The 12,620-nt window shown below is 42.1% G+C and overlaps 1 protein-coding gene across 4 annotated transcripts in view; it reads right to left on the reverse strand.

The window, feature by feature from the left end:
- ADAMTS9 (ADAM metallopeptidase with thrombospondin type 1 motif 9) overlaps positions 1-12,620 on the reverse strand; it is a 162,490-nt gene that overhangs the window by 80,989 nt on the left and 68,881 nt on the right. For all 4 annotated transcript variants that reach the window (XM_047850811.1, XM_047850812.1, XM_047850813.1 and 1 more), the window contains 5 exons: positions 9,368-9,578; positions 8,705-8,869; positions 6,267-6,431; positions 3,111-3,230; positions 124-228 (listed from right to left, as the gene is read on the reverse strand). In XM_047850811.1, the coding sequence (XP_047706767.1) occupies positions 124-228; positions 3,111-3,230; positions 6,267-6,431; positions 8,705-8,869; positions 9,368-9,578 (766 nt within the window). The remainder of the gene's footprint in view (positions 1-123; positions 229-3,110; positions 3,231-6,266; positions 6,432-8,704; positions 8,870-9,367; positions 9,579-12,620) is intronic.

Consider the following 12,620-nt stretch of genomic DNA (forward strand, 5'->3'; position numbering starts at 1 on the left):
AAGATAATGCAGGGATGTTATTGGACACGATGGTTCATTGGACAGCAACCCACTTCCTACAGTCAAGTCAGAGAACCTCTTCCTCCCCTTCCACCCTCTCTATGTCTGCCATCTATTTCTTACTGGTGTCCAAGACCCAAACCGCCACTGGGTTCTTGGTGCACTCTGCGTGCTTCTTCTTCCTTCCGGGGCAGCTGGGGGAGGGTGACAAGATGGTAATTCACAGTCCTAGATGGGAGAGGGGGAAGAAAGCCAAAGTTACCTTGAAGTCAATGCACACCTTAAGGGTCCAGGTGAATAAAAATATAAGAGTGAAGAATTCTAAGACCTCAGAATTCTGGGAAAATCACATGGCATCTCTCGGCCCCAGTTTTTTTCAACTGTAAAATGGGGTATAATCTGAGTCACCTCATGAATGCACTGATATAGGGCAGGGATTTACTTGGTGATTGTTAATATCATATTTATTTGCCTGTTCATGTGGAAAGAAAAAAAGCGATTGCAAAATGGCACGTAAGTTAAGAAAGAAAAGGATATCCTTTCAAAATTATCAATTGTTGGGGCGCCTGGGTGGCTCAGTCTGTTGAGCGTCCAACTCTTGATTTTGGTTCAAGTCAGATCCCTGGGTCATGGGATCGAGCCCCACGTTGGGCTCCTCGCTGAGCATGGGGCCTGCTTAAATTCTTTTTCTCTCTCCCTCTGCCCCTCTCCCCGACTTGCTCTCTCTCTGTCTCTCTCTCTCAAAACAAAAAATATATATCAGTTGTTAATTTTTAAAAATTCCAAAGACCAAATTCTGTTTTCACATTTCAATTAATTTCCTAATCAGAATTTGCTAATCATGAACTGGCTTTCTAGGTTTACCCAAAGAGAACTCCCAAGGTTCTGATGGTCAAATCTAGATAAGAGGTCTATTCAATATGCCAATGCCTGGAATGTATATAAATAACACTCTTCAGTCACTCAGAGGAAATCCCTATAATGAATTGAGGTTATTTGTGTGTAGATAATACTTTCAGGTTTACAGATGGGAAAACAGAAGTACGTACTTGCTCACAATTTAGCAAACACTCTTTGATTAAAGACATACCCATTAAATTACTGAATGTGCCAGGCATGGTGCAAAGTGTGGTGAGCTCGGGACCGAGCCTGACATTAGGGAGCTTACAAACTGAATGGGGAAATTCCGTTACTTGGCTCCAGACCCTGCCTATTCTTCTGCCGGTGGTCCAAAGAAAACCACAGGAAACTTTTCCCACAGTGAAGAAATGGTCCATATGCTTCAACTGTGGGAGCCGCCCTGTACTCCACTGAATATTACAGAATAATGTAGAGAGAAACGAGTATTCTGAATCTCTAAGGGAGTTGCTAAATCCTCAGTTCATGACTATTCAGATGGAATAGCTAACATTTCGCAGGCATTTAGCCTGTGGTGGTTTAGAGCATTTCAATAAAGTAAAAAAAAAAATAATAATAATAAAGGGGACACAAGTCACAAGTGGTATTTTATCATCGATCAGTGACAACATGAACAACACTGCCATATTCCTGTACTTTTTGACACTTTTCATCCATTCACAATACATGTGGAAGTGCAGACAGAATGAGGGCCCTCAGAATGGAATCAGCGCATTGGCCAAAGGGGGCCTTAGAGCGTGAGCTCTGGGCACGGTCAGGGTTCAAATCCTGTCTTCGGCAATTAGCAAAACTGATGTAGAAACCCAAGTCTTCTCTTTACATAGTCTCTTCCCATAAATGATGCTAAAATCATGGCCCATAAAGAGGAAGTAGTGGCAGTAATGGTCAGCTGGCTCTCTTGAGAAAAAAGGAGTGCATGTGTATGTTTGTAGAAATGCATTTACATGTATACACACACATATTACATGCCCATACACACCTATATATGTATACATATGTTTGTTTGGTTATCACAAAGTTTACTGATACAAAGGCTGTATACTACACAATTTACATATAGTAATAAAATATACAATGCTTTCTTTTAAATTCCACGTAGCCAGTTGAGTCTCACAGAATCCTGTCGCTGATTTTTGTTGAATTCTTGAATCTGTTGCCAAACTATGGTTGTAACTGCTGAATGAGTGCGTTTCAAACATGAATGAGAGCTGCTATTTTGTTTATGTTGAAGAGTAAGGAGAAAGTGGAACAAACAAGATCGATGTCAGAACTTCATCTACCAATGACGTGAATGACTTCTACGCCGAATCAGACAATAATGTCCAAATACCAGAAGAATATTTCCTTGATATTTGTATGTGTTATTTCCAATGTAACAGCTGAAGACAGAAGACTCTTTTAAACATAATGTATATTGCGTATGAGTATCATTTTCTCCATCACTTTCTTAAGTCTAAAAACAATCAACCCTCAATTATGGCACTGGCTGATTCCTGTGGTGTAAATACTCTCACCACAGCCAATTTCAAACTACCAGCTTGATGTCGATGAACACAGACTTGGGAAGAGATGTGCAATAGCTTACCATTATGTAATATTCCCACCACATGGACACACCTGTAAATGTAAATAACCTCAAGGGCACAGATAATAGTAAAATGTAGTCAAGCAATGGAAAAATGTGAGTTTTGAGTATTTATCTGCTTCGTTGAAATATCATCTACTTAATTATAGGCTTATATTTTCAATTTTTACTAGTGTCTACATTTAGCAACTAGCTCGCAACATTCCTGAACATTCACCAATCCGCTCCTGTGAGATGGTACGAGCCAGCTCTAGCACGTTGCTGCCTGAACATACAACACTATTTGCTCAGCCCTACGTTAAAATCACTAAAAAAAAAACCTCTGAGCTCAAGAAAACAAGACCAAACAATCAACATTTGCTAGCCAATAAAAAATCAGAATCAGACCTACCTACACTTCAAATAACCAGAGAAGAATGAAACTTGTATGTCCAAATATTAGATTCAAAATGTAGCCAACAGGTAAATCTGGACCATTTACTTAATCATCTGGTTACTCTACCTACACACTTACCCATTAGAGCACTTCCATTCTGACTGAACCACTGGGAAATTCTGGCATCCTACTGCCCAAAGCCAATCACTGGGCTGGACAAAGGAGACTCACCTGGGTATCAGTTGGTCTAGTGGCTGCATTGCAGTCATTGTCATCGACCACTGACATGTAAGTCCCAATGATGCACTTCACTGCCCTCAGCTGGTATCCTTGTCCACAAGTGACACTGCACTGAGGGAAAGAAATACAACAAAAGGGATGCACACGTTAGCAACTTTTCTCTTTCCCTAACTTTCCTCATAACGTCCTATAAGAAAAAAAGTAGTTCCATCATAGTGGAGCAGAAGGCTAGCACCCAAAGAACCTAGGTTAATGTGGGCAGTCCTGCTCTGCACAAATTATATTCAACGATGATCACTTTGATGGTTGGAATTATTTCCATCTCCCGTTGAAATTCTATGTGTAGGGGTTCAACCCCTTGCCTGTGACTCAATATACCCCTATTTCAACACTCACTACAAAGCTACAGTGACCAAAACAGTGTGGTACTAACATAAGGATAGTTATATACACTCATGGAATAGAATTGAGTCCAGAGATAAACCTGGACATCTATGGCCAAGTGATTTTTAACCAAGATGCCAAGACCCTTCAGTAGGGGGAAAGAATAGTCTCTTTAACAAATACCTTGGGGGCAACTGGCTATCTATATGAAAAAGCATAAAGCTGGACTCCTACCTCATGCTATTTATAAAAATCAACCCTAAATAGATCAAAGACCTAAACCTAAGAGGTAAAACTATAAAACTCTTAGAATAAAAGGTAATAGAAAAGCTCCACGACACGGAACTTTCTTGGATAATGATTTCTTGGATATTCTACCACAAGCACAGGGAACAAAAGAAAAAACAAGACAAGTTGTATTTTATCACAGTCAAAAATTTCTGTACCACTGGGCACCACCAGCGGAGTGGAAAGGCAACCACCATGGGATTAGGGAAATTATTTGTAAATCATTTGTCTGATGAGGGGTTAAAATCCACACTGTAAGGAGCAACTACAATTCAACAACAAAAAGCCAACCTCATTAAAAAATGGGAAAAGAAGAACGATTAAACTGTACATTTAAAAATGGTTAAGATGGTAAATTTGATGTTATGTGGGTTTTTTTTTTAATTTTTTTTTTAACGTTTATTTATTTTTGAGACAGAGAGAGACAGAGCATGAACGGGGGAGGGTCAGAGAGAGAGGGAGACACAGAATCTGAAACAAGCTCCAGGCTCTGAGCAGTCAGCACAGAGCCCGACGCGGGGCTTGAACTCACGGACCACGAGATGGTGACCTGGGCCGAAGTCGGACGCTTAACCGACTGAGCCACCCAGGCGCCCCTGTTATGTGGTTTTTTTAACCATAATTACAAACTTTTAAAAAATGGGCAAAGGACGTGAATAGACATTTCTCCAAAGAAGATACACAAATGTCCAAAAAGCCCACGAAAAGACTCTCAATATCATTTGTTATTAGGGAAATGCCAAATCAAAATTATAACGAGATGCTACTTTACTCCCACCAAGAGCCATAATGTCAAAGGGGGAATATAATAAGCATAATTAAAAAGGGATGGAATACAGAAAATGGAACCCTTGTGTATTACTGGTAGGAATGTAATATGGTACGGGTTTTGTGCAAAACTGGCAGTTAAAGAGAGCAAAACAGGCTTCCCATACGATCCAGCAATACCACTCCTGGGATACACCCAAAAGAACCGAAATCAGGTACTAAAACAAATACTCGTACGTGAATATTCATCTCAGCACTATTCATAATAGCCAAAAGGTACAAACAACCCAAATGTCCAGCTTGGTATGAATGGATACACAAATACGGTACATCTGCATAATGGAAAATTAAGTAGCCACAGAAAGGAAAGAAGCACAGAAACGTGGCTTGGTGTGCTGATGGTTTGGTGTAGACATGGATAAAAAAGACGCCGATCAGTTGTAAAAGATGTTATACTCAAATCTTCTCAGTGACTCTGAGCTGGCTTCTCTTTCTCCCTCTCTCTTTCTCTCGTTCCCTAAGAGCTACGCAGATGTTGACAAAAAGGAGGCTGGATTTAGGAGTGTAAGAGACTCTCCTTGTTAGTGTAATCAGATATGATCAGCCATTCCGACTAGCGATGCTGTACCACAGGAGGGTTCAGAAGAACATCAGGTTCCTAAAAATTGTAAGGGGGTAGTAATAAAGCTGCTCTCATTTATTGCATGCATCTTGGAAATGAAGACATAAACGAGAAGACTGGTTGTGGCTGGGCAGGGGGGCGGGGAGGGAGAGTTCTTCTTCAGGAGATTGCATAAGTGACAGCAGACAGCTGTTTCGCTTCTCTCAGGAACTTGGAGTGCTACTTAAATAGTACCCAGAATGCTTTTGCTTCTATATTGGGAAGGACTTCATTTCAAGAGCAGTGGCTTCTCAGATGTGAGCCCAAGGGAGACTTCCACTCTCTCCTTTAAGAATAGCTCAGGTTCAGACTGTGGAACCGACACACTAGGGGATGGGAAAGATTCTTTCACAGTGAGATGATTCTGCAACTTTTGATCACGCTCATTCTGTATGAAGTGTCTGACTAGTTTATGAGAGGTGAGCTTTGGAACCGTGACACGGGAGCCAAAACATCCCTTCCAAATCCCGGTCCAGAACCCCCTGCCAAAGGCACTGGACCCCATTCCGTAGCAACCCACAGTCGCATGCCGGACGGTAGCATCAGGGGGCACCTGGGTGGCTCAGTCACCCACCCAGCTCTTGGTTTCGGCTCAGGTCATGACCTCACAGTTCGTGGGTTCCAGCCCCGCATCGGGCTCCGTGCCGACAGCACGGAGCCTGCTTGAGATTCTCTCTTTCCCTCTCTCTCTCTCTCTGCCCCTACGCTGCCGACACGTGCTCTCTCTCTCTCAAAAGTAAATAAATAAACATTAAAAAAAAAAAAAGATTAACATCAGCCAGACAGGAGATCTGGTGGGAATCTGTGCACGAAGACTTGCACGCGTATCTACAAAGGGAATAACCAGCTCCAGCCGGGAAAGCAGCAATCCCCAGACCTGGGGCAGAATGGCTGCAGTGCGTCTTGCGCTCGATCTGGCGCCATGGAGGTCCAGTGCAAGTCACGAGACACAGCAGTTAAATCCCCACCACCGGAATGCCCCTCTGCAAGCCCTCTCCAGATAAGAAGGAAAGAATGTAGTTAAGAACTTTTATCGTTCAAAATACCTGTCCCCAGGGACCCGCCTGCCAGGACGCACATTCTGGCTGCTGACAAGTCAGTATGGAGGCTGGCTTGGTCTCAGGGTCACAGCTTCTATCGTTTAATCGATCTTCCCCAAACTGACACCAGACCTGGCGGTGCTTATGTCCTTTTCCGCAGGTGACCAGGCACTGTAATAAAAAGCACAGACAATCGGGGGTGTTTCTGAACAATGTGTTGTGGTTCCCAGGGATTATTCACGGGTAATCAGGAGGAACAGATGCGCTCTCTCCCACAGCAATTTGTAAATACGGCACGGCTCATTCTTCTCTCGTTCATGCGTTCATTCATTCACTCATTCATTCACTCCTTCTGTATTGATAAAGGCTCTGGACGGTATCAAGCACAGAATAAACTCGGCACAGCACTACGCCACGAGATATAGAACTTCCCCAACCTACGATGGGCTTACATCCAGGTAAACCCATCATAAGTTGAAAATATCCTAAGTTGAAAATGCACTTAATACATCCAACCTACAGACCATCATAGCGTAGCCCAGCCTGCCTTAAACGTACTCAGAACACTTACATGAGCCTACGGTTCCGCAAAATCGTCTAACACAAAGCCTCTTTTATAATAACGTGTTGGCTATCTCACGTAATTTGCTGAATACTGTCCTGAAAGTGAAAATAAAGCTGTTGTGTGGGGACAGAATGGTTGTGGATATATCCACTGTTGACCCTCATATGGTTTTGATTGCACGGCTGCCCAGTTTCACCAGAGAGTATGGACCACAGCCAGCCAGCCCGGGGAGAGATCCACATTCAAAATTCAAAGGACAATTTTGACGAAATGTGTATTGCTTTCACACCATTGTAAAGTTAAAAAAAAAAAAATTGCGAAGTTGAACCATCGTAAGTCGGGGACCATCTGTACTGAAAAACAACATTCCTGGTTTCCTAGCACAGGAGTTAGGTGTGGGGCTCAGCCTGGGTTTTAATTCCAACACAAACAGCTATAGGTACCAATGCAAGTGATGTCTCCGTACCTCAGTTTTCTCATTTGCACAATGGGGATAACAGTAGTGTCCAATGCAAAGAATTGTGAAAACTAACCGAAAAAATCCAAATAAAGTGCTTACCATATGTTCATTTAATAAATGTTAAATATCATCCTTATCAAATGCTCATTGTAGAACATTTGAAAAATACAGAAAAACAGAAGAGAGAAAACTATAATGATTAAAAAAAAAAATCTCCCTACCCAGGGATAATCATTATTAACATTTTGCTGTTTTCTTCCCAGTTTTTTAAGCTAAGGAATGTTGCATCATCCTGAATATATAGTTAGCATCCCCCCACCTCCATTTTACCAAGTATTCTTTCAAAGGTTGGTTACTCGATTTGAAGTGGTCCTTTAGCTATCATTAGCTATCTAAGTAAAACTTTAACCCACTACCTTCTTTCATCTTTTTAAAACCAAACACCGGAGTTTAAGCTAAGGCAGCTTGTTAACAGAACAAAAACAGTGGGTTTGTTGTTAACTTGTGCAGGAATCAGACACTGTTAATCATATGCGTTCACTCTCAGCCATTTCAGGGGCATCTATAATATCCTTTTAAGATTCGTATTTTATTTGCTGTTGAAAGGAAACAGTTAATACCGTGCTTACATGGTTGAGATAAGGAAACCGGCACAGAAGTTGTTCAGGGAAACCTCTTTCCCCACATTCCTGACTTGGCCCCCGAGTAAGGGAACTTCTGCTCTCCTTTCCCCTTGCTCCCATAAAGGAAGACGGAGGCAGTCACCTGCTTGGTGAGACTCTCACTGGTCTGGGTTAATAGTGAATGTTAATACCGCACCATAAAAGCAAGAAAAAGGCTCTTCCTTCTTTCTCTTGCTGTCCTGGGGCCACCTGTGCTAAGCAATGAGGCTTTGCCTTTTGCTTCATCAGGTAAGGGATGAGACAGGCAAAAGTCTGGAACCCTCAACTAGTCCTTTCTTTTCTAAGTTTTCCACTAGCAACTGGATAGGTGAGTCCAATAGGTTACTTACTGGGGTCGAATGATCTTATTTCACAGACGAGAACGTAGAAAACCTCTTTTGTTTCTTTTTCTTTCTAACTTCAGTTCTAAGCCAGCACAGATTTCGGATTAACAAAGCCCTTGTTTTCTTTTACAATGATTTAGCAGGGGCTCAAAGAGGAGGAAAGGTAAGACGCAGGAACTTCAAAATCACCAACAGAAGCTACCACAGTGGGTGATCCGGCCAAACCCACCATGCCTCTGAGGTCACCAGTGGACCAGTCACATCCTGTAAGGCAGCCATGGGGCAGATGGGGAACCACAGTTGCTTCCTCCAGAGTAGGGGGCAGAAAGGTGCAGCAGGTTTAGGTTGCACTGAGCTGCAGAGACTCAAAGTACCACAGATGACCTGAGGAAATAAGAGTCCTCTTATCTTACCTCTGACCAGTCTGCTGACTTCCACTGTGGACAAGAGAACTCATTGCATCTCTGAATGGTGACTTTCTCTTGATGTGCGCATTTGCGATCGTCCAGTACATCATTGCGGGTGTTGACGCAAATCGCCCTTCTTCTCTGGCTGCCACCATCACAGCTTTTGGAGCACTGAAAGGAAAATGAGCGAAATAAAACCGCGGCTAAGTTTCCTATCCAGCATGGTCAAGATCCTGGCTCTGCCGTGTGTCTCCTCCGGCCTTTAAGAAACACCCACCCACCCAACCCAATTCTAGTGGTGATTTGGGGAGCATCTGTTCATGTTATCAATTTATTTACCAAGTTCATACTGAACTCAGTATTAGTAAACGGACACAGGGAAAGAAATTTGGAAATGGTTTGTGGGGTATGGAAAAGGGGATTGGATGAGTTGTTCCACTGCCCCCGGTTTTCCACATGCCATGGTCAATGTCATATAATCAAACATTACAAATTGATCATGGTACTCTTTTCTGCAGAATAAGGTCAGGCATTATAAATCAATGTAGATAGAAAGTCTAAATGGGGGTTTCTCAATGCAGCCCTCACTAATCCATCAGTTGATCAGCCATCATTAACTACTCAGACTTAGCATCCAAGAAGACGCTCATCGAGTGAGAACCGACTTACTTCAGTCCAGGCAGAATAGCGCCAGCCACCCGTGTTACATTCTCCTGAGCACTTTTCCCGGTTGCTTGGTTTGGGGTGACTGTTGCAAAAACTGTCATCAACCTTCTCGGTCTTCCCATCTAGCCTGCTATATTTGGCACAGTAGATGTCTAGTGTGCGGTAACCCAAGCCACACTGGGCGCTACATTCACTCCTGCTGGCAATGTGCCACCTATGCATAAATAATGGGGAGAAACCAACATTTCTGTTAAATATGTATGTCCCATTTATAGTCAGCCGGCGGAAAAATTGAGTTCTTTTTTCTTCCGTAACTCAAATACCGCGAAACCCAAAGCCACAGTCAGCTACTGAAATCCAATTTTAAACCAACATATCCATGTATTTTTCATGGCTGCCAATGTACATGGAAGTCAGAGTGGAAGTCAGAGGTGCCATCTTTGTGAAGATTCTCCCTTCAGTCAATCTGAAGTTCAAGCAACCAAAAAGAGGAAAACATTGGAATTCAGCAGAGCAAAAAAAAGCAATTTTGTATTTAAAAGGCTCATGCAACTCAGCATTTCATTTCTCAAGAAGGCTGCTTCTAATAGACAACCACTGTTGGAAACTCTCCCGAGAAAGCCTCCTTCATAGGGGCCAGGCTGAAAGTGTTTAGTGAATATCCTGTGACTTAATAAAGGCACGGATAGTTGGAGGGTAACTGTGAATTTCAAGTGTGCTGAACTCTGTATACGTTACTGTGAATAAAGACTAAGCTCCTTTTAGACATGGACCATAGTCTACATAGTTTAATTATACAATTTTTTTAAAAGACTTACTTTTTTAGAGCAGCTTTAAGGTCCACGGCAAAACAGAGAGGGAGGTACAGAGGTTTCCCATATGCACCAGCCCCCACACATGCATACCCTCCCCAGTATCAACATTCTACCCACAGAGGGTGCATGTGTTATAATCAATTACACTGACATATCAGCACCACCCCAAATCCATAGTTTACACGAGTGCTTACTCTTGGTGTTACATGTTCCATAGGTTTAGGCAAATGTAAAATCACATGTATCCATCACTATCATATCATAGAATATTTTCACAAAAAACCTAAAAATTCTGTTCTTCATCTATTCATCCCTCCTGGCCCCATGATTATATACTTTTAAATTTAGAATTGAATCGACAAATCTTTATCATCTTTGTATCCCTAATACCTCTAATGAGCCTTTCTTGGGACGCAAGATGTACTCTGTGTGTGCTGAGGAATTGAGTTATTCTTAAATGCCCCCCAAACACAGTCAGTGCTTAAGTTAAAAAAAAAAAATCCTAAACTGAATAGAAGAGCATGAATAAATAAGCTTAAAAGGTAGGTTGTTGGTTCAATTTAGTAATCAAAAAAGGATAATTTCTTTACATTCTTCATTTGAATTAACTCTTGTTAACTGTCTCCTCAGAAATTGGGTGGTTTGCCAAATACAGGGAGCCTGAAGAATTCTTCCATCCACACCTGTCCAGGGGCAGGGCTGGAAAACAGTGAGTACTGGCCACACGCTTATCTTGGAGTTTCTCACAAATGCTTAAAAGTAGGTCAGAGTTGACCGACTTTACGTTTGGCATATAAAGTGGGCTACTGAGATTTTCCGTTAGAGTGACACAGTATTTTGGGATTTTGTTCTCACCGGAACATGTTAAATGAGGGATTGTAAAACAAAGCTTTATCTCATCCTGTCAAAGTTTAATCTGGGCAAACTCTCACTTCCCTGAGGAAGTGAGGCAAAAATGTGGTCCAATTCAACAGAGGCATCTGGAACTTTCATCTGCTCTTTGATTCTTGGCTACCTTCTCTCTGCCTTCATCACCATTTTCTCGTAGAAAGCTTATCCCGGGTAAGGGAGGTAGGAGTCCTGCCCCTACCCCCCAGTCCCCCACAAAAAACAATACACCCGTAGGTCAAGTGTAGTAAGTCTCACTGATATTCACACAATCCCTGGAATTTGAACAGAGAAGCTGGAAGAGACTGCGGAAATGTTACAGCATGGCCTTAGGAAAGTTCTTTTCAAAATGCGGTCATCTGCTTCATATTCTCTCCCTGGAAGGTGGTCTCAGCTTGAGTGTTTTGAATTCATTTGGGTCATTTCATGTGACAAATCATTTTATGAGTATATTTCAGAGAGGCAAAGTGTTTATTATAAGTGGAAACAAAAAAATGTATATGCCTCCGTGGGTGTGCCGGCGGCTGTGAAGTAAATAAAACTAGGAATCAATTTGGGAACTACTGATTTAAGCAGGTTTCTGTATTTCAGGGCTTTCTCAGGGCCTTCCAAGTGTTAACTGACATGACGCATTTCCACACAGGAGGAGACAGTTGATAAGGCTCCTCACGCATACTGGTTCTCCACAAATCATCTCGTGGAACTCGTGTTCCACAAACATGCTTCGGGAAAAACTATTTAGAGTTTGATCCATCAGTAACAGTCCTCTCCCCAGTCTTTCAGTGTTTTCCACAGACATTCAGCAATAATTAGTATGAACCACGATGAAATGACAGTCAGGTTCACAGAGAGAAGAAAGACAAAACACCTTTGCTGGGGCTTGGTATATATTTTTGTACATTTTTCAGCGAACAACTTTATTTTTCCGACAGTCTATAACATTCAGGAAGGAATGAGTCTGAGTGCTGACAAGGAAGCACGATCTATTTAATTTCAGATGCGAGAATGCACCTGTATAGTGGCAAGGGTAGGCAGGACTGAAGTTCCTTCACTTTCTTTTCTTTGATCAGCCAGAGGTCCTATTATCACCCAAGCCTGTTCCCAGAGCTGCTATGCCTCCTCCTCTACTTCTGTAGAATTAAGTACTTTTTTTTTTTTTTAAGTATTAAAACAAGGTGGCTTACTCCAAATGGGGAATTTACAATAGCACCTTTGACACACCTACTTTATGAAATGAAGAGACTTTAAGCTCTGGTTTGACCTGGGTATTATGAAGTTACACCTGGGTGTGAACGTGAGCTCCAACACCCAGGTGTTTCCAACACCCAGACAGGTGACTCAACCTCACCAAGCTTCAGTTTCTTCATCTGCAAAATGGGGGGAAACTGGGTCCAATTTACAGGACTACTCGAAACGATAAATAAGCTACAACATGAATAGCATTTAATACACAAGCCAGGCCTTCAAGAAGAGTAGCTGTTATCATTATAACTACCACCCTTGTTATTTTATTCTGCAGCCAAGTTCTAAGTATCATGTAGCTCCGCAGAAGC

Source organism: Prionailurus viverrinus, chromosome A2 (genome assembly GCF_022837055.1).
Source record: "Prionailurus viverrinus isolate Anna chromosome A2, UM_Priviv_1.0, whole genome shotgun sequence".
Lineage (NCBI taxonomy): Eukaryota > Metazoa > Chordata > Mammalia > Carnivora > Felidae > Prionailurus > Prionailurus viverrinus.